The following is a 22405-nucleotide window of genomic DNA, read 5'->3' as shown; positions in this document are numbered from 1 at the left end:
GTTAGATGCATTATCATAAATAAACAAGATATCCTCAGTTCAAAGGTACTACACTGTGTGTTCTCTGCAGGGTTCAGGTAGGTACTTGGTGTACGGGGAGGGCTGGACATTACCATTGCAGAGGCAGCTATTTTTTGAGGACTGTGAGGTACCTAAAGCCCATTAACTGTGTTTGAGCAACAGCTCCCAGCGGGGTAGAGGAGCTGTCATGCATGGCCTAGGGCCTCAGAGAAGGCTGAGAAGGCAAGAGATGTCTTGTAACCACTTAGGCTACAGCAACCCTTCACACCTCACACCCTGTACCTGAAGCCAGGATGGTCTTCACATTTTGGGTTGCTAATGGATAGAGAAGGCCATCACAGATACAAGGGAACACCTGCTACAGCATGCAAAGTCCTTCTTACATGGAAATAAAATGATCGTGTGTGTGTGTTTTTGAGAGAGAGATATAGAAACACCCTCATTTTCTATCTCTTTAATAAATAAAACCAGAAACCCAAAAGTTAAGTAACAAACTGCCAAAAACCAGACAAAGCCAGAAGCCGGCCATACTGTTTCCTTGGGAAGCAGGAGTGAAGCCTGTTCCTCCTGCCAGGCTGCTTTCCATTTACAATTTCCAGCCAGCCAGTCTGTTAGGTGAAAGGATTAAAAAAGGTCCCAGAGCTTCCCAAGTTCAGAACTTAGGTGAGAACTAGTCTACCACCAGGCAATGTCAAAGCAGGTTCCACCGATGGAGTGTGGTTATCCAAGCAGGCATGCTTCCCGTTCACTTGGGACAGGGGTGAAAAGAACCCCTTCTGCAGAAAGGATTTTGCATGGTGCCGGTTTTTAGCTCAGGTGGGTATAGAATTTTCCGATAAGGCAGGAGGCAGACAATGGGAAAAGCTGTCAACTCTTGAACTTCAAAAAGCTTATTTAACAGCTAGTAGTTTAAAAGCTATAGGAAATGCCTGCCTATGAGTTCCAGTTATTTTTAAGCTGAGCAATCACATTGCTTGAAGTACATTTAGTACAGAAATTACTGACTAAATAGTTCCCCTAACTTAACTTGCTTTTCATAGAGTAGGAGCCTCAGCATCACTTAGGCTTTATACTCACAAGGCAGCCTCAATCAGAACTTTTCATGACTGCCACACACTGCTGTATGCAGGCTGTCATGCTTTTCCACCTAAAGGTATGTAGCTACAACAAGGACATGAAAGCTTGCTCAGTGGCCTGCCAGTCACTGTTGCTTTGACCAGGCTAAGGGGACCTGATTATGAGATGAGTCTCCAACACTATTACAACATAGTTCCTACGCATCAGCCAGACTTGTAAGTCTTCTTGCAAGCCTTGGATACATGTTTCAGAATGGTGCAAATGCCCTAGAAATATGGATGACCATGGACAGAAGTGTAAAACCAGCCTAAGTGATTTTAAATGCAATTTAAACTGTAATGTGGCAGTGAGTTCAGGTGGAACATATACATTAGCCAGAATACTAGCATGGGCATTTACAGTGTGGAAAACCACTGACTGAAGATCCCAGTCATTCATAAAAGGATAGGATTTAGAATTAGGACAAGTGCAGAAGTGTTTTGCCCATATCTACCATTGTGATTAGTGAGAGTCGGAACACACATACATAGGAAATGTGTATTTTAAACATAGGGTTAAATATTTCAAAAACATTCATCTGAAACACAAGGTTTTAAGGAATTTAAGGATTAAACAAAACACACAGGAACGGAAGAAACATTTTTCTCCTTGCTCCCTAGACAAACTTACGATCCACAGGAACTTGCTTCTGCCTCTGGGTGTCTCGTGCAACACTACCACCACTGTCGCTAGAGGTGCTGCTTTGGCGGCTGATGGTTGCTGGTGCTTTGGGCATGGGAACTGGTATAGGTGCTGGTGCGCTGGGAGGAAGGGGGACAGCCACAGGGACAGGAGCAGGTGTTGGAGGTGGTGAAGGAGTAGCAGGAGCTGGGTCAGGTTGTTTTGCTATATAGTCCGTCCTTTGTTTCTGAAAATATGCAGAGAGACTCGGTTCAACAACAGAACTTGGACAAGACATTAGACAAACTCAGGTTTCTGCAAAAACTGCTGGGATGCTTTGCACCAACTGACTTCATCTATTACACAAAGACATCTTACTTGCCATATATAGTTCCACAATTTGCCAGAAGTTGATCTGGCATCAATGTTTGGCATCAATTTCCTTCCCCTTGGGCACCAAACTTACAGCAATGGCATCATGTGAAATATGTTTCTTTCATGAGTTCTATAAATGATATTGTTTCTAAATCCCAAGCTTCTATGCCCTGGCATATTTTAACAACTTCCAAAATTTTTGGATTCTTGGACTTTATTAGTGTAAAACTGTATATTTTAGAGATGTTAGGTAAAAAAAAAAATAGTGAAAAAATAACATATCCAGCCACACCTAAGCCTGACTAATGGTTTAATTTACAAACATCACTGGGTTGGGCTAACACATTCTTTCTTGAATTGCAGGCAGCATTTAGAAGATTCCTGCTCCTCCCACCCATTCAGTTGTGCCTTTTCAGCTACTTATGTGACCACTACATGCCACCTCAATGCAATAATCTGATTTAAAAAGACCAACCCGCAAACTCCACAGCTCTTGGGATAGGGCTGTTTTTCCCCCACACACTTTACACAGTATTCTAACATTATTAATCTAAAAATAGTGCACATTAGCTTGCTGCTATTAGCTAGGCAGCAGGTGCCTCAAGAATAATTTTTGGGGAATAACTTATTTTCTCTTTCTTTCCTTTTAGAATAGGACCAGTTTCAGGAAGACTATTTTTTTCCAAAGCAACTCCAAAGATAGACAAGCCCAGAAGCTCATAAGATACCTATGCTATTCTTCTTTCAAACAGTCCGAGCTCTACATCTCCTTGTTTTAACAGTGCTCCCTCTCCACAGTTTTGGATTAACACAGCTTGAAAGTTTAATATTAAAGTTTGTTTGCTCAATTGGAATGCCTCATTTCTTAGTTATGAGAAGTCCGCTTACTTTGGTATATGAAAATAGATGAGTACATTCCCCAGATTCATTGCTCCTTCCTGAAATACCTTTCCCCATTTCCTTGGAGGCAAGAGGGTTTATGGCAGATTAAGTCAAGAAATATTTGTAGGAGCCATATGTTAAACACTGAACAGCAAATCACTGCCCTGACAACAAACTTTCATTAAATGTCAGCAACTGCCCTTGTATAGGATTCCCTAGCTCAATCAGTCTAATTGATGGACAAGACATTTTGTAGTGAATGTAAACTGGGACTGTTACAGCTAAGCTATACTGAGTTATACCAGCAGAAAGCTTCTCCCATCAATTTCTAATGCCAGTCACCTTAAGACTAGGAAAAAAGCTTTTGTTTCCCTTAAATAATTTTTCACGTAAACTGAAGCAAACATAGTCTTACAATACATTCTCCATTAAACCTTTGGATCTTTTTTTCCTTAGCATTTAGTTATTCAAAGGCATTCATCTCAAATTTTGTGTCCACTTTGTACAGTGCATTGTGGGGAGATTTGTAAAAAAATCCAAAACATATGATTGACTTTTCTGTACTCTAGAATATCAATGTTACAACAATAAATACTTTTTACATTGGCAAGGAAAAGCGAAATGCATAACATAAAAAACAACAAGCAGAATAATGCATATATAAGAAATCTGTCCTTTGGTGGTATACAGTAAATATACTGTAATAGATGATATATAGTTGTACTACTGTATATCCAAAATCTTATTAATGAATTCTAAAATTTCACAGATATTATAATGTTCTAGTGATATTCAGATTTTTTTTTCATCTCTTTCACAGATTCCAATTGTTAGACTGCTATCCCCACAACACACCTTCATCTATGCCCTGACTTTAAGCACCATGCAAGAAAACAGCAGAGACTTTTTTTATGGTAGAGAGGATTCATTACAAACCAAGGCATCAAGTACACATCACCACAATCATCATCCAGAAAAAGTGATAGCAAAACATTACATGTAGCTCTCTCAATGTATGCTACCGATACAGTTTCAAAAACACGTTGTACTGCAATCACAGCCTCATCAAAACGACTTGCTGGAGTGAAAATATAAATTAATCCGGAAGGAACACTCAGATTCTAAATTTATAGATGATACATTGAAATACACTTCACATTTTCTTGAACAATGCCCAAAAGCCAATCACACATTCGAATCACATTTCATTTCTTTTTTTTAACACTTCTTTTTTTAACTCCAGATCTTTTGAGGACATCCACACATTCATCCCATCATTTCTATTTGTTGCTACAAACAAAATAAGCATGCATTATAGAATTTGGTAACTACATAGTCTTAAGAAAGTAATTTTTGAGGTTCAATATCAGAAGACTAATTTTGTTACCTCTGAAAGCTCTCCCAGCAATTGCTGTGAGGAAAATGGAGTAAATCACATCAAATAGTACTGTTAGATGGTAAAAAGTAAATCACACACGACTCATGAAATTTCAAGCACATTTGCTATTTAAAACAAAGGAACATCAGGGCTAATGACTACCTCTTCCTACTAAGCAACTCACATAATAAGTTATTCTAATTTTCTTCTTTTGAATAATGAACACAGTGTTGGCTACAAAGCATACATATGTGACACCATATAAGCTCTTTTCAAAAACAGAAACTTGAAAAGACATTTCATAAGAAATGAAACCCAGACAAAAAACTGACAATGGATTGAAGAGTGTAAGGTGAATGTAGAGAACATGTGCAGCCATAGAACAAGAAGGATTAAGTCACAGCAGGTACTAAAGAAAGGAACTTACTCATTTTAGCTTTAAGAAATATTGGCTGGCTTAGAAAATGAGGTAAAGGTTGCTGTTGACATTAATACTCATTAATTTGCTGACAGCCATAAGAAAAACAAACTCTGGATTTTTTCTTTCTTCCTCCTATTTTTTTCTTTTAAGAAAAAACTTGCAGTCCTCAACTCATGTAAATTGGAACAAATCCTTTAAATTATTTAGAACAGCGATGATACACACTCATTAAAAACCTGGGTATATCAGAAAAGCTTGCTGGGACTTTCTTATTTTTTGCCGGAAGATCTTTGGGTTTAAAGGAAAAAATAAAGTCCCAAAGCTCTTTCTCAACATACTACAGGCTGCGTCTTGTCAAAGCTTCAGTATGATTTGATCCATTTTCAATGTAAGCAAAATAAAGTTTGAGTAAAAGTGCTAACAGCATCAACCCTAATTCTTGAGCATTGTAAAAAAACTGGGAACAACGTATTTTCAAATACATTTTGGCTTCAAAAGAAGGGAAGATGGGTATTCAAACTATGGTAAATACAAACTTTGCGTTGAAAGAGGCACTGGATACAACCATAACTAGCATTACTGCTGGGAAATGTTCTCATTAAGTTAACACAGACACAGAGTTTCCTGTTCAGCTCTCTTCCCAAACTTTTTAAAGCCACAACCCTGTTTGCACAGTGCCAGGAGTTCACTGAGAGGGCTGCAGAGCATTCAACCTCTGTTTTGTCAACAGCACTGTGCTTTGCATGTTTGCCTGAGACTCATTTCGAGATGGTAGAGAGAACCAGCTACTTGTCTTTACCCAAAAAGGGACAATTAGGCACACAAGACTGAAAGAGCAAATTTCAAGCAAGGCCTTTTGCCAAAGTTTTCTTTGGTGGGCTCAGCTATTATGCAGAATCAAACAATTGCCTATTAAAATTCTATTACAAGTCACCTAATGAGCTCTTTGTGCGGTATAAAGAATGTATTTTTTAATTGGATCTGCACACCCACCTTGCTAAAATCTTGCCAGAAAGTAAGAAGTACATTACGATAGAAGAAATTTAGACAGAATTTACTTAATCAAATTCATATTATGTAGGATTAGTTCCCATTTCTTTAAATAAATAAATAAATAATTATGGGCAAACTGGGAACTTTTACTTTCTATCATTAATCAAATCCTTTCTACAACTCTTCAGTATACTTTTGTATAATAAGTTGCATCCCATAATTTGGGATTGGATCAATGTTGAATTGGACAGGAAACTTTTTTTTTTTAGCCATCAAAAAGTCTTGGCAACTTTAAAGAGCATCTGATATGAAATGACATAAAAGAGATACTGGCTCTTGGTCAAAAATTATGACAACTCTTTGGCCACTGTAAAATGGACACCTGGCAACTGCATCTCTTCATTATTAAGCACTTCATGATCTGCAGGAAAGTTACCAGTTGCCAAAAGATGAGTATGCCACTGTCATGGTTTAAGCTAAGAAAGAGAAAAATAACTCTTACAGCTGAACGCAGAACAGACACTATGACACTAACTTGGAGTACAAATGGTGCTCTTGAGGGGAAACAACTTACCAGAGACATTTTAAGTGAGCTACTAAACAAAAGACTTGAAAGAAAGGTTTTAATGGTAGTTGCCATCTAAGAAACATAAAGGACACTTGTGAAAATAAACAGGGTTATGCAAACAGATCCCAAGTGAACCATGTACCTATCACAGGCAAAGAGACAAATGAGCATACTCAGAAGTGTTAAAATGACAATAATCACCATGAAGTTAAGAACAACTTTACTGACATGTCTTGGTAAAGACTCTGTTTATCCTGTGTAATTCATTATATTCTTAAATAACTTCACAGTATTTCAGGCTTACACTTGAGTATGATAAAGCTATAGGAAGCAACCTGCCGGAGGGCAGAGAAATGAAATTATCTTAAATGTTGTTCTCTGACCCTAATTGTCATAATTCTGTGGAGAATGCTTTATGAAAATTATTATTTTATTATTTCCCATGTCATGTCATTATTTCAAACAGAAACTTTGAAACCTGCAGTACATTACAAAGAGCACTGTAAGAACGTCTGCTCAAAATTGTACTCAGCCTGCTTAGAATTTCTTGGCAAAAACACACAAAACGACATTCCCCCAAAGGAAAAAAAAAAGTCAGATCCTCAAATCGGGAGTTGAAAGGCACTCTGTGAAATGAAGCATGCATCTAGACAGGCAAAAAACCATAACTGATTTATAATGAGCCCATGGGTTATAGGCAAACAATTAGGCACAGGAGAAACTCAGAAAGGTCTGATTCAAGCCCACCAAGCTCAAGACAGGTCTACCACATTATTGTGCCAGAAATAGCATAGGATCTGTTTTTCAAGAAATTTTTCATATCCATGGCAAACCTGGAAATACTGAAAGAACTGCAGCTTTCACGATAGCTGCGCACAGAGAATCTGGCACAGCAGCAACTTCGACTGGGATATTCAGATTATTTTGCAGCAGAGCCAGTGGATAGTAACAGTATGGCATTTTTCCTTTTCCAGCCATCAGCTGGAGTGTGTAGGCACAAGAAATGAATATTAAATTAAATTTAACTTCATTTCAACAAAAGTTTGGTTTGCATTATTTGGACTGAAAAAGTCTGATTCAGAGGCAGGCCTGGAATTTCTGCCTAATCCAAACTTGTTTGCCTAACCTTTCAAAGTCACTGGAAATAAAAGGGAAGAAATAGGTCTTAGAAAATACAACTTCTTATTTGATGAACCTCCAGCTCATTTAAATGGTGTCTAAAAATACACTTCACAACTTCGGCCTATGTATACTTACTCAGGTGGACAACTGCACTGACGTAAGACTTATTTATTTTTTATATGCTTTATACTCTAATTCTGTTCAACATATAAAAGAAACAACAATAACAAAAAAATCATAATTCCACACCACAGCATGAAAGAAAGAAAACCAAAATTAGGTCAGAAGAATGTGCTGCTAATGCCCAGGCACACTAATTGAAAGATACCTGCTTTGTGAATTCAAAAGCAAAGATGCCTACTTTAATGACTCCAAAATTACAATAATTAAATAAATTGAAGACTAAGATAGAGACACACAAAGTCAGAAACTGAAAAGATAGCTTTCACTCTCCTAGGAGAAACAAAGATGACCCTACCTTAAATAATTCAAACTCCTTCTTTGGCATCAACAGCTATCAATCCACAAAGGACATTTGCAATTAAAATAAATGCATACACAGCCATTAGGATTGAAATTATCACCTCTAAGCAAATAAGCAGAAAAACACCCCAAAACTTAAAGGAAAACATTTTGCTGTAGCTCTATCAACTTTTTTTTCATGTTAGACTCTATGCTATACAGAAATCAGTGTCAGCCTGTACAAAAAAATACAAATCTTTTGACATATAAGTGGAACATGCATATATTTTAGCCTTGCTGTGAATCTCTTCCTCCTTCACACACACACACACACACACTCACAGTACGAAAGAAAGTTTTGCTCCCAAGGAGCAGACAGTACCTGAATGGTGCGGGTATATGCAGGCTCTGACCATCCTAGGCCACCTTCTTGATTTCTGAGAGGGTCCAAAATGTTGTTTGGCACAAAGCCTGTGCTGCCACTTTTATTCTGAACCTTCCACCATTGCTTTCTGTCATCCAGAATCTGAAATAATTTGGTAAATCAATTACATAGTTTTTCTGACTTTTCTCCTGCCATCATTTAAAAATGAAACCATAACTTTGCCAGGTTCTGTGATTGCCAACACAGATTTCCCTAAGAAACTTCTGTATGGATATGGAAGAGAAGTGTGTAATGAAACCCTGTGAACTCAGGCATGTGCTAGACAAGACAGGGGAATGAAAATCTGCTTGTGCAGAGAGGCTAGCACCTCTGCAACCTATATGCTGTTGACAAAAGGAGTAACTACTACTAACCCAAGGAGAAAGTGCACCATTGTAGAAAGCACAAATTTGGAGAGAGCACACTTCTGAGTAAATAGGGAGCTGGAGCAGGATGGTTAGGAGAAGTCTGAAATGTGACTACCTGCTGTGTAATCTCTCAAGCAACATTTCCTCTCTTTGTTGCTCTCTACCTTCCAAATGTTTCTAGCTGTCAGGGTACCAACTCTTCCAGGAAAGGACAGTATTTCACTGTCCTGTGAGTATATAGATAGTGTTTGCATAGCCAGCTATTTAAATACTATGAAATGAGGCTTTTAAAAGCAATACCAAACAAGATGGAAGAAATACACAAACCTATTTCTACAGCATCAAAATCCACAAGTCAGTGCAAATTTTCTGCTTATCTTGTCTACGATGCAAAACAAATGAATTGAACTTTCCATATTAAAGGAAATAAATCAAACGCATGGAAGGAATCATTAGGAACAGCCATATTGTCCACAGGAAAGGTACCCTCAGCTTTGACTAGTGCCTGAAATTTGTGTTTCCTCACTAAGTGGGTTGGGGTAGAGATGGGGAGAAGAAATTACCTCCACAATCTCTTCTTTCATGACAGAAAGCTCACTGTTGTTTCGTGCCATAAATTCGTACTTGCATTTGGCATATTTCTTGGTCTGTGCTTTACTGTGTGCTTCATAGTTTCTGCAAAGCAAAATCAGACTTGCTCACTAAGTTATTCAAGCAACTAAAAACACAGACAAAATGCCCTCTTCCAACAGCCTGCAAAACATTTAAATACACACCCCCCATCCCCCCTAACATGATGCTGCTGTAAAACTACCTATCTATAACACACCAATTTAAGTGCCAAAAAAAAGTTTAAAAAAGAAACAAAAAGAGGCTGTTTAGCTACATGGACCTCAAGAACTGGCAGACTTTACTGGCTCACTCTTTGCAAGATGTATGATAGCAACTTGGATTAGCAGGCACTATTGTTTTAAAATAAACAAGCACACTATATTTAGTCTGTTCACCTACAGCAGGTTAAACTATCATTTTCCATATAAAGAACTGACTACACTAAGTACATAATTGAAATCTTGTGCTTAGTATGAATCTATATTTCTAATGTTCATCATAGTGTTTCAAATCCATACTAGATGAATACATTTTTGCCATCATCACCAGTGGAATTAAACTCAGAAAAATGTTCACCTACGGTGGGTCAATTTTCTTAATCGAAAAAATTATACAATCAACCATCAAAAAATTGATACCATTAACTCTAACAATGTCAAGTTACTGTACTAATTAAAATCTAAAAATAACTTCTTGGCAGTTATAAACAGGTCTCATTGTAGAACAAGGTATACCACAGTCTATGTCTTCTCGTTTCCATGAGGAAAGACTGTTGAGAATGCCTTTGGCTAAGAAGCTACTAGTTTCTGTGATGTAGTACCTCTTCAGGTTGAGAAGCCCTTCAGCCCCCTCAAAACAGGCGCTAAAGAAACAGTATCATTATTCACTTTTTGCAAATTACACCCAACAAACTAAATCCATACCAGTTAATAAAGTTTAAAAACAAAAAATCCAAATGGAGAATGAAAACATGAAGCGATCAATGTCTTGAAATGCTGCACACAACATCATAGTACAGATATAACAAATATCACAGACATCACAAATGCAGATAGCTGCTGCTGTTGGTTCTGTGTAACTGTGGGTCCCAGGCATGCCTGAGTAATCCAGTAATCACCTAGCTACTGCATGGCTGTGGAGAAGTGTCTCACTTGACTTGAAGAGCAGAATAAAGGAGGAAATGTATTTAGATTGAAATATGATTTTGAAAGAAAGACAAAACACTAAAGTGTTTAATGAGAGAGTGAAAAACATGGGATGAACCCCAGCCTACAGAATAGCTGTTATGAGGCTGAAAGATGTGTGTGCAATCCCATGTTTTTTCCACCACCCACTCAAAGCTAATCCTATTTTGAACTCCTTTCTTACTGTCTCAGGGATGGAACTAATGTACCTTTGAAGGTACTTTTAAGCTGCCTTTCCAAACTCATTTCACTAAATGTGTCTTTGTGCTTTGCCCAAACCTAACTATGCTGATCCCTTCAAAAATATGTCAGGAAGAATTTTACAAAATGCTTACATTTCAGTTTTACTCCACTCTCACAATCAACAGCAACATCCCCAGAACATGGGTCAGGAAATGTTGGTGTGCTTCTGAAGAGATCGTAAGTCTTTACACACAGCTTTATGAGCCAAACAGTTTACTCAGGGCACAAATATTTTCAACACCTCCCTCCATCCTTCCACCACTGTTTTATTACTGCCTATGAGATACACAATACTTGTACCCCTGCTCTCCAGGCAGGCTGCTCAAGAGCCTAGTGGATTGCACAGACTTTCAGGGTCCTTTTCTTCAAATAACAGAGCAAAGCCAAACTACACAGCATACTAGTTTGAAAAAGCACAGAACTTGCTGAAAAACTATTCAGTACTCTTTCAGCATCAGCGTCACCAATATACCTAACATCACACTAAAAGTTTTAAGATCCTGACAGATAATATCACCCAAGGAAAACACACCTTACTGTTGGAATAAGGCTCACTGAAGATCTCAGTGAATTAAAATTTCCCCGGATAAGTGCACTGGTTTTGGCTGGGATAGAGCTAATTTTCTTCCTAGTAGCTGGTATAGTGCTGTGTTTTGGATTTAGTAAGAGAATAATGTTGGTAACACACTGATGTTTTAGTTGTTGCAAGGTAGTGTTTATACTAAGTGAAGGACTTTTCAGTTTCTCATGCCCTGCCAATGAGAAGGCTGGAGAGGAAGAAATTGGAAGGGACCACAGCCAGCACAGCTGACCCCAACTGGCCAGAGGGATATTTCATACCATACAACATCACACTCAATATATAAACTGGGGGGAAAGCTGGCTAGGGGATGCTGCTCGGGAATTGACTGGGGATTGGTCAGCCAGTGGTGAGAAATTGCATTATGCCTCACTTCTTTTGGTTATTCTAATACTTTTATCATTATTTGCTTCCTTTTCTACACCATTAAACTGCCTTTAACCTCAACCCACTTTTACTCTTCCAATTCTCTTTCCCAGCCCACTGCAGAGTGGTGCTTAGTTGCTGACTGAGGTTAAAACACAACAACAAGGTGTAACCTACCTGTCCCTCAGAAGGTAGTGGATGGCTTGGTCACTGCCTATGGACCACTCATTAGGAATGCCAGCTTTGAACAAGAACCAGCAAACAATGGCTGAAAGGGTCAGCTTGAATTTCGCACTCCCTACCCCAAACCCACTCCTTTACCGGCTTCTTCACAGAAGCTTTAAAATTTATCTTTAAATGGAAGTTACCTGGGGTAATACATACTAACAGTTTTCCTCAAATAATGAGCTCCTACAAGGCACGCATTATATATATCAAGAGGCAGTTAACAAATAGAAGTTTGTGTTGTGTTTAACAGACTGCAAGATAAGGGCACACTGGGGATGTCTGCATCTGTACCAGCCATCTAGACTCCTTCCTACAATCAGTGGTGAGAAGTGGGCACCAGCACAGCACGCCTCATTTCGTATGTTTCAAAAGACTGATTTCACCTCACATGAACTGCTTCTTAGAAACATCCATTTCTCTTTACCCACCACAAAGAAGGCCTGGATGACTCTTTCAGCTGCAGCCAGATACACTGATATCATCAAGAATTCAGTGCAGTAAGACTCATTCTCTAAATCTGAAATGAAGGCAACAACACCTGCATGGTCTTACTCTAGAAGGACAAAACAGGTCTTATCCCATTACAGGTAAGACAGAAAGGAATTTAGAGTGCAAATCACCTAGATTTCAAGCTGACTGGCCCTGAGACAAGAACTCAAAAAGTAATCAAGCTTGAGAAATTAAGAGATGAATACTATTGCTGTTGTTGTTATGAAGGATAAATCTGAAGTTCAAGAAAAGAATCAAGTCTTCAACCTGCACACCATGTGGGAATATGTTTGCATGCAGATTAACTACCGGATCTTTTAACACGTAGCTCAAAACAAGGAATTATGCAAAGGTTTTCATCAAGTGAGTTATATCAATGCTGTTTTAATCAGCAATTTCACCCAAAGGAACTTAGTTTGAACATTTTCTGTGGCACATAAGCCAAAATACTGTTCATACGGTGGATGCAGAATAGAGTTTGGCATGGAGGAGCAATTCCAACACTGTTTTTACTGATTCCCTTCCACAGCTTGTGTTGGTGTAAGTTCTCCTCACAGACAAGGCTGAGACTCCAAGGATCACTGCATTTGACCCTGTCAAGCTATTTCAATTTAGGCTAAACTGAAGGGGATGAAAGAGCATATGCAAAAGGATACTGGTTGCTATGCAAACATTTCAGAGCATTTCTGTAACAGTTGAAAGAGAATGGAAGAAATGAGGAGTTACTATTCTGAAAGTAGATATTTATGCACCAGCTCAGAAAATAAAAAGCAGGAGACTATGGAGCATTAAGTGAGCAGCTAAGCAAATCAAACAATCCTTCTAAACAAAGACAGATGAATCTCAGAGCAGACTTGTCATTCTTTGTAATTCTGAAAAGAGCAAAGAGTGTATTTAAAAACATAACATAGAGCAGAAATAAAACTTGAACCCAAATAGGAGGATTCTGTGTTCTCAGTTGGGTTGGAATTCCACTATATCATTTTTGACAAAAACATCAATTTAACAGCATACATAAACAGGATAGTTATACAGAAATTAGATTAAAAGACTCTCTCCTAAGGAGAGAAGCAAAAGCAGAATACCCACTGCTAGCCAGAATCGCTTCCTCACAGAAACAATGCTCTGCTCCAGACACAACCGGAGGTAATTACAGACACCACCACCCCAATAGCAATAAGTTGGGACAGTTATCCACAGCACCACGTACGCCGTTGATTCAGTGTTACCTATCTACATGTCGGCTAACAGTTTGCTTAAAGGCAGCAACAGCCGCCCCCTGGTCCAGCAGAGGCCCTCTTTTGTAAACTGTGTTACTGAATGCATACCCATCAGACGGAGGATAGTCAGGAACACTGGGAGGCTGGAAGACAAAACAGAAACAAAGGCACAAAGTGGATTAGTGTCATTAAGCAGCCTAGTTCACTTCATCCAGCACTCCTAGGGTCCTGTCAGCATTCATGCATCCTCAGGTGCTCATGCTTCTGCTATGAAAAGTTAATAACTTCTGCATTTCAAATACATAAACAGGGAGATCAAAAGGATAAGAATAAAAGAATTTCTATCCTAAGTCATCCCACTGCATTAATATTGCAGTGGATATTCTTTAGAAAAACAGTTCTCCTGGGCAAGGTCCGTGTCATCTTTCAGATATCACTACAGCAACACAACTTATAAACAACAGCTGAATGGCTTTAAAATAAACTGTGCTGAAGAACTGCTTTGAGCTTTTGTTCTAGATGTACAATTAAAGCCAAAAACCTCTAGCCAGCTAAAAGTAAGTCTCCACAAGAAATAAAACCTCCCAAGTAAAATTGCCACTCTCTTGCAGGATCGTAATATGAAGTGGCTCATTTATGTCACCCTCTCACTGAGCATGACTACAGTCAAAGAAGAAATGCAAAAGGAATGTGATAGTTGGTACAATTAAGGATTTTAATTAAGGAAAATTATCACAGTTTATCGCAAGCACATACATAAGACTGAATCAAAGGCTTTAGAAAACGCTTTTTAAAATGCAGTCTTCTAAAGAGAACCACCTTAAATCCAGCAATGATGCTCTGCATCTAAGTAAGAATTATTTTAACCACCACTCCCCAAACCAAAACAACCTAAGCAGTTATTTTCTGGAGATTACAATCTTGAAATTGCTCAGTCTAGATCTTTTCCTCCTACCACCACTCAGTTACACAAATTAAAACAGCTGAGATTCATCAGAAATTGACAAATCTTTAAGCTTGTTTTGATGTTGGTTTGGGTGTTTGGGTTTTTGGTTTTGTTTGGTTTTGTTTATTGGTTTGGTGTTTGCTCCTATCTGCTACTCACCTAATTTTCTACCTCTGAGTATCTGATCTGGTACCCAGAAGCACTTGGCTACAGGGCTGAGGGCTTATAAAAAGAAATTAAAACCACACAAAAATTGCTATAGGCATAAAATATCCTTCAAAATTATATAATTAAAGAAAAAAAAAATCTCAAGTGTCACCCAGCATTTGCCTTACATCAAAAGACACCCAGGTAGCAGGAGCTCATTTTACTTCACACACACATTATTTGCATTGCCTTAGCCTCACTGGACTCTCTGTCACCACTTCCCCATTGTTTAACTGCCATTTGAAGTCCTCATTGCTGAACCGACTTCACCCTGATACCCCTCCAGTGGGAAAGCTGGGTGTGTGGCTAGATCTTAAGGTTTAGGAATGGAAACTAAAAACACAGCTCTCATGAGCAGGGACCTCCAATGCCCTGGCAGTCCCTGCCCAGCAGGGAAGGCAGCCACATCATGTACCCCTTCTCCACTCCCAGCACACCACAACTCTCAATATGCGGCCTTGGTCCTCTGGAGAGCAATGTCACACTGAGACACAAGGCAAATTATTGATAGGACACAAACACTTATATTCTCATTTTTCCAGCATTCTTCGTTAAATAAGCTGTTATAGCAGGCTTATGAAAGAACAATTATTCTGGTATCACCCACTCCAGAGGGGTCTTTTTGCTGCAGCCAAATAGCATTTTGCACTCACACAGCTTTTTCCAGCTGAGCACCCACAGCATTTCACAGCTATTAAGCAGCTCAGCACTTTTCACCCTAGGGATGTGCTGAGGAGGCACTGGTGGTGCAAGGAGCCAAAGAACCAAGGTTAAATGACTTGCTCGAGACTACACAGGAACCAGAGAGACTCATGAAACTAAGACCTGACATAGAATCACAGAATCAACTAGGCTGGAAAAGACCTTTACACTAAGTCCATCGGTTCCCCCAGGTGACAGGCACACACACACACCTTCAAGTGAACCGGAATATATTATTTATGTCTTTTGAAGATTAAGACAAAGAGTTGGCTAACAACTACCAATCCAACCAACATTACCACCGTGAAAAATAATTAAATCAACTCCCTGAGACACAAGCAATCAAATTACCCCAATATATTCTCCCCCCAAAATTTGTTTTAACTTATTAATAACAATAAATAATAAATCATCAGAAGAGAAAAATCAATGGTGCTCTCATTTCAACACCTTTTTTTTTTTAATTTTTAATTATTATTTAGAAGCAGCTTAATGTAAAAAACAACAACAACAAAAACCCTGCATGGAATGTACAGCAGTGAAACTGAGACAATGTTTGATGAGATTGTTTCAGGAGATGACTAGAGAAGGGGATGACACCAACAGCAACAGCTATATTTCACATTATTGTACCCATTAACTTTACTAAATGCTTTTTTGCTCACCATGAATCACTGGCAGTAACACAGGTTTTGGCACATTTATTCTCATATATCTTGTTAGGCATAAAGCCAAATGGTGTTTTAAGTAACCAAATATGTACCATGTTATCCTCCTTTGTTTGGCAGACTTTCTACCCAATTTGTTTTTCCCTATAGCTGTGTAGACTTTATTTTTTATTTTTTTTAACTAAAAGATATTTTCATGAAAACAAAGTTTTATTGTAACAAGCTTTCTATGGACAGCTTTCATAAACTTTTGCTGGGGAAGCGTTGTCTCCAGTAAGGGAATTGCTCTGAAAGAGAATGCCATCCCATAACAGCCAATAATTCTTCCCTCGAATCTTCTTCCTTATGTGCATTTTTTCACTAACAGATAATACACACATATATATATCATAAAATTAAGATAAAATCCAGTATGATGGTGTTAACACGTACTTGAGGAATATGGGGAAGACTAGGAACCAAACCTGGAAAATTCTTAGGTGCACTTCATACCACAGCTGCTAACAGGGGACTATGGACTATCTCATACTTGATTTAAACTAAAACTAGCATACAAAAATAAATTCAAATCTTAAATTAAAATTTATGTCCTCCCAACCACAAAAAGCTTCCAAAAATAAAACTTTCATATGTTTAAAAAGGAAATAGCTTTCTGTGTGAATTAATAAAAACACCAAACAAACAACAAAATCCACATATATTCTTCAAATATTCACAAAAATTAAAGCACAGGCAATTTCCTCATTGCTTTTTTGGTGGCTGAACACGTTTTGGTTTGTATAACTTCAATATAAATGTAATGAACTTCACTGATGTAGGAGGCATCAGAGCACAGTTACTCCAACAATGCTGAAGAATGTTTTCTTTATGAAGGAAGCAGTTGGTGCTGCCTTCAGCTAATTTACGAAACGCTGTTGCAGGTAACCTACCTCAGTTGACAGTCTTTTCATTTCTTGCTTCCTCTGTTGCTCTGCAACATTTGCCACAGACTCAGCCAACTGATTGAGTTCTTGCTCCTTGGGAGCTCCCATGAAGTTCAGCAAAGGAGGTTCCCAACCATTTCGGAAACGGGGGACATAAGGTGGAATAAAATGGTCTTTGGGCCAATCCACTCTGTATGAAAAGTAAATTAGAGATCTGTATCAAGGGCCACACAAATACTGATTTCATAGGTTTTCCTGAAAATAAAAATGCTTCAGAATTTTTATTAACATAGAGGAAAGGATGGGATTATGGTCCAGGCAGAACAGTGTTAGAACACAGAAAATCAGCAAAAGATATTTATTGGCCACAACTATGCTCCCTGCTGTGTTCTGCAGAAAGAAACTGTTCCCGCTGTAAGGATGTGCCAGTGGTAAAACACAACAAATATCTGTCTTGTAGCAAAGGATGAGTAACAGAAGAATCAATCACAAATAAATCTAGGATTTGTTTTAACTCTTAAAAAGGGAAAAATACTGCAATGATCTATTCGTGTGGAAGCATCAGACAAAATTTTTAAAGGAACAGCCTGCTCTGTAAAGAAGTCTGAAAGCAGGTATAGGAGCATGGAAGCTTAGGGGGCCTAGCTAGACCTAAAACAAAAAGTTAAGCAAGAGCTTTTACTGACAAAAAACCCAACTCTACATACTCCAAGATACAAGAATTATCACCCCATATGCTGCTTTATAGTCCAGATTGATCTCTTTAAAATACTGTATTACTTTTCAGAGCTCCACTAACATTCCCTATTGTAATACAAAATACCAAAAGCTACAGTTTTCATGCTCTGGCTTTGCACAATACATAACACATGGTATCTTCACAGTGGAACTAAAAATGGAATGTACATTACAGTCTTTTAACAGTCTCATTAATACTGCTTCAAATTAAAGGAACAAATGCTGCCAGTCACACAAGTTGCAGGAGCAGTCAGCAGCTACTAGGCCATTAGCAGGCCTGAGCTAGGTTAGTAACCCTTGAGCTTTATCATTCACTTCTCCAGCTACACCACACCACGGTGTGCCTCTGGATACAGAGATCAATCAGACCATCATTTCTCATCTGCACAGGTCAGGTCAACCAACTTCATTCTTCACTGACCAACATGAGCTACTTTTCTTTCCATTAAACTTCTTACCAGGATGGACTAAACAAATGATGATGGTATTTCCCAAGACAAGAGCCCATTATTTTACCCAGCGATCCATTTTCCCTGCACAGGGCTTCCACAGTGTAAGGCAATTTCTACTGCCAGTCCCACCTCAAACTTCTATGAAGCCAGTAGACTTTGAAGCAGGTAAAGGCAAGCAAATGGTACTCGGTTTAGGGAAGATCTCTGGCAATCACAAGGAGCTGCAATTCCTGTTTTCAGCTCATTTTGTAATAGCAGGCCAAATGATAGGCCTGAAGGATAAATTTGGACATTTGTGCTCCTGCAGCAGAGCGACATCAAGGAAGAGAAAGACCTTTATGTCATTCTCCCTACTCTGATGATGTTTGTCACTCCATGCTCTAGGGCTTTCCATACAGCCTTCATTTCCAGTAAAACACCCAACTACTTTTTAATTAATCAATTAATTAACTAAAAAAAATCCACTTGGTAGGTGTTTAGGTTCCAATTTGAAATCTAAGAGCAAATATGAATAAACTCAAAACACATAATACGTTTCCAGCCAAGTTAGTTAATCATCATCAAAAGTACTTACCTACCACAAATAAGGATTAAAACACACTTTGCTAATTTAAGCTTTTTCTTTTTGTGTGTTCTGTTTACCTAAGTAATTCTTGATACCATGGACAAAATTTCTGTCTGCATTTTCTCCCTCCTTGAGAATTCTAAAATCAAACCACTATCAAATCGCACTGAGGCTAAAGAGCTCCTTTCAAAAAACTTCAAAGAGCAGTTCTGAAGAGTCCAAATCCTAACAAATTAATACTGAGGTTTCTGGGGGGTGGGTAACCTGGTTAAGATTGTGTCAAAATAAACCTCAGTTGAGAGACCATCTCTAAAATATACAAAGGCTTTTTCTCACCTGGCTTTCGTCCATGTATCACCCAATGACATCCATAACTGTCCTTCCTCACTGGTGACAGTATACCGTAGGAAGTCTATCGCATCTTTTGTTAAGAGGGGGCTGAGTACTGTACTAGCAAGCTCTGGACCTCCTGTTGTCTGTACCACCTAAATGCAAGTATTAAAATGATCCAAAAAACATACATATTGTCAGTGAGGAAGTTATTGTGAATACAAGTTACTTATAGTGCTGCCAGGGAATGTTATTACTTGCAAAAAAAAAACCTCACAAAACTCTGAGAAGCTAACAATGTGTCTTAATGTCCTACAGTTTAACTACACCATTTATTCCAGAAGAACTTCTGTTTGGTCACCATTTCATAATTAGACCCACTTTTGGCAATATTATTTTTGCTCTACTGATCAAAATTACACATACTTCCATTAAATTGACATATTGCTACACTGTCAACTCTCCTCCTGCATTATGTAAAGTATCTCAATATTTTATTCTTAAACATTATAATGGCAAACTGTAACACAAAGCTAAAGATTAATTAAGTAAATATATTTAATAAAAGGCATATATGCAGAAAAGGATATAAATTATTTTTTAAGGAGAACCTCATCACTAGATACACACATTTCTCTTTAGTTATTATCCAGGGACAAAATATTTCAATCTTGTTCTCACTGAAAAGGTTATAGAGCACATAAATAGAAGAGTTCTGAAGGAAAAGACTGAGAAAATTTTAAAGCCTTACCATATGTAGTGGAGTAAAGAGAAAATGAACCAGTTCAGCTGCACTAGGATTCTGGATATGGAACTTTAATTTGGCCTGAAAGAATGGGAAAATGATACATTTTAGAAGACGTTTAACTTTAATACGTAAAAATGGCCATCACTGTTCAGGACATAGGTCCTCCTAAACCCAGTGTCTGTCTGCAATATCCACTAAGTGCAAGTGTTCATTCATCCAATTGCTTTTGAATCCATGTATATCTTTAGCACCTACTGGGCAAAACAAGGAGTTCCACATTTCTTGGTTTCTTTAGTATTCTGTAGTTCTCTTCCAAATGAAAAGCCAGCAATCCTCCTCTACTCTTTTTCCAGTGATTTTCATAACAATTTACACATTTATAACATTATTCCTCTCTTTGGTCTTTTTCAAGCTAAAGTAATTCTCTCAAGCATTCTTGTCCTCCCTGTACCTTCTTCAGTTTTATTACACTGGAACAAAATAAGGTTATGGAACATATCAGCGCGTTTGTTAAATTTTCCCCTCCCACCCCCCAATGGTTCTTAACATTTGCTTGATTCATCACCATTGAACAAGGATGATATTCTCACAGGAATCTGTACAACACCAAGATTTTGTTCCAATTTGTTTGATATATTAGATTTTTCCCCACCTTTCCATGACTACCGTATCTATCAATATTGAATTTCATCTCTTCCTTTATCTGCTATCACGGGATATTTCAACATTTGTAGACTCTACATTCCCCATTTGCCAGAACACCTGAATGCCAATTCAAACAGGGTTTCTAGTCATCTACCTGTAACTTGCCATTTTGATCTGCTGTTTTTTAACCTATTACCACTTCTTCAATTTGAAACAAATCATCTCTTGTGCCCCCCCCATAAAAAAATGGTTTCCATGGACATATTGTCCACTATCAAGCTTTTCTAAGTAAATATACACACTAAAACATCATATACTTTCTCTGATACACCTTCTTTGAAGATTTCTTTTATTTACTGATCACTCATTCACCCTGCAGGCTCCAGAAGAAAGAAACGCACCAGAATGCATTTTAAAAAGTTATAGTAGTTTTTATTGCATCTTGCCGTCTGTTCCTCAAACTGCTTTTGGCTAGCCTCAATCTACTTTTACATCTAGCCTTCCAGAATGTGCCCCGAAATAAAGAAAGGAAGAAGATGTATTTTTATTTCTAATAGCTTCCTATACATTGTCCTTCAGCCATAATAGCTCACTTTTGGTCTTTCTAAAGGGGTTTTTGACAGATGGTATGCATTTTCTAGAAGCTTCTGGCATTGTGTTTTAAAATAGTTTCCATTCTACAAGCAAAGATTTTATTCTTCTAGCTACTCCTTTTATTTTTAATATAGATTCTTCATTTTATACAGCTCTCCATGTCTGACATAAAGTGAAATATTTCAGGCTTTTGTGGCTCCTGCAATGATGCCGAAGTAAAGAACTGTTACAGCACAAAGCTCTTCAAGAGCGACATTAGAAAACGGGTCCTAGAAGCTGCTGAGCACTAAAACAAGAACTGTTTCTTCTCCTGCACAGAAGATGAAGATTAAAGATGCACATGCTGTTCCTGGGTGAAAAACTAATTCAAATTCAGAAGACAGTGAGGAATAAGAATGGGGGGAAAAAGAGCCACACTACAAGCACTATTACTGAGAAAGATCAGCATGTTCTAAAACATTCATCCCCCCAAACCAGAAATCCTTTAAGGTCAGAATTACAGCATTCAATATAGTATTTAATATATATAATATATATAAATAATAATATATACATTAATATATATGTTCTGAACATTTCTAAGTATCTCTTATAGCCCTGCAATCAGAACACATTCCCCGGGAGGAAGAAAAAAAAAAACTGGTTTGACTCAGTAAATACAAGAATGATTTCCCCCATTGGCACAGCTTCCACAGCAATTGGAAGAGAGCATCTCAAACTAAATGCTTTGAAGGTGTCCCACTTGTTGCTTTCTTTTAATAGCACTTGCAGAAGAGGAGATGCCAGCAGAAGACTCCTGAATTAACATCTCTGCTTTTTGAGAACCAATTTGTCAGATGGAGCATTCTGAGGATAGAAAGGTCCCATGTAATGATACCAACAAAGACAGAGTTTAACGGGCACAGCAAAACAGAACTAAATTAAGGCCACAGCTGGTGATGCTGGCAAGCATGCAACAGAGCTGTGAGCCCTACAGACATTCCTAGAAATTCTTTCATGAATTTCAAGTATAAGTCTTTAAGGAGCCAGAAAAAGAAGAAACACAAGAATGCTGAAAAAGAATCATGCTCATCCAGTCACTGTGTAGACAAGTGGAGGAGCAGTATCCCAAAGCTCGAAGGAAACCTAGGCCAGAGGTGGCCAGCCCTGCTCTTGCCTCAGTTCAACCTAGAATGGAGAAGGAAATGGTGAAAGTCCAAGACCAGTCAAGTATC

The 22405-nt window shown here is 38.2% G+C and overlaps 1 protein-coding gene across 7 annotated transcripts in view; it reads right to left on the bottom strand.

Moving 5' to 3' along the window:
* Positions 1-22405, bottom strand: part of EPS8 (EGFR pathway substrate 8, signaling adaptor) — a 136836-nt gene that overhangs the window by 8570 nt on the left and 105861 nt on the right. For 6 of the 7 annotated variants that reach the window (XM_061444657.1, XM_061444658.1, XM_061444660.1 and 3 more), the window contains 7 exons: positions 19956-20030; positions 19211-19359; positions 17126-17309; positions 13683-13816; positions 9315-9426; positions 8342-8485; positions 1768-2005 (listed from right to left, as the gene is read on the bottom strand). In XM_061444657.1, coding sequence (XP_061300641.1) covers positions 1768-2005; positions 8342-8485; positions 9315-9426; positions 13683-13816; positions 17126-17309; positions 19211-19359; positions 19956-20030 — 1036 coding nt within the window. The remainder of the gene's footprint in view (positions 1-1767; positions 2006-8341; positions 8486-9314; positions 9427-13682; positions 13817-17125; positions 17310-19210; positions 19360-19955; positions 20031-22405) is intronic. The other variant, XM_061444664.1, reaches the window with a different exon arrangement.

This window comes from Pezoporus flaviventris, unplaced genomic scaffold (assembly GCF_033815535.1).
Source record: "Pezoporus flaviventris isolate CSIRO_AGI_PZ_B2104156 unplaced genomic scaffold, CSIRO_AGI_Pfla_v1 ptg000002l, whole genome shotgun sequence".
NCBI lineage: Eukaryota > Metazoa > Chordata > Aves > Psittaciformes > Psittacidae > Pezoporus > Pezoporus flaviventris.
Note: the sequence above shows the minus strand (reverse complement) of the source record. Positions and strands in the feature narration are given on the sequence as shown.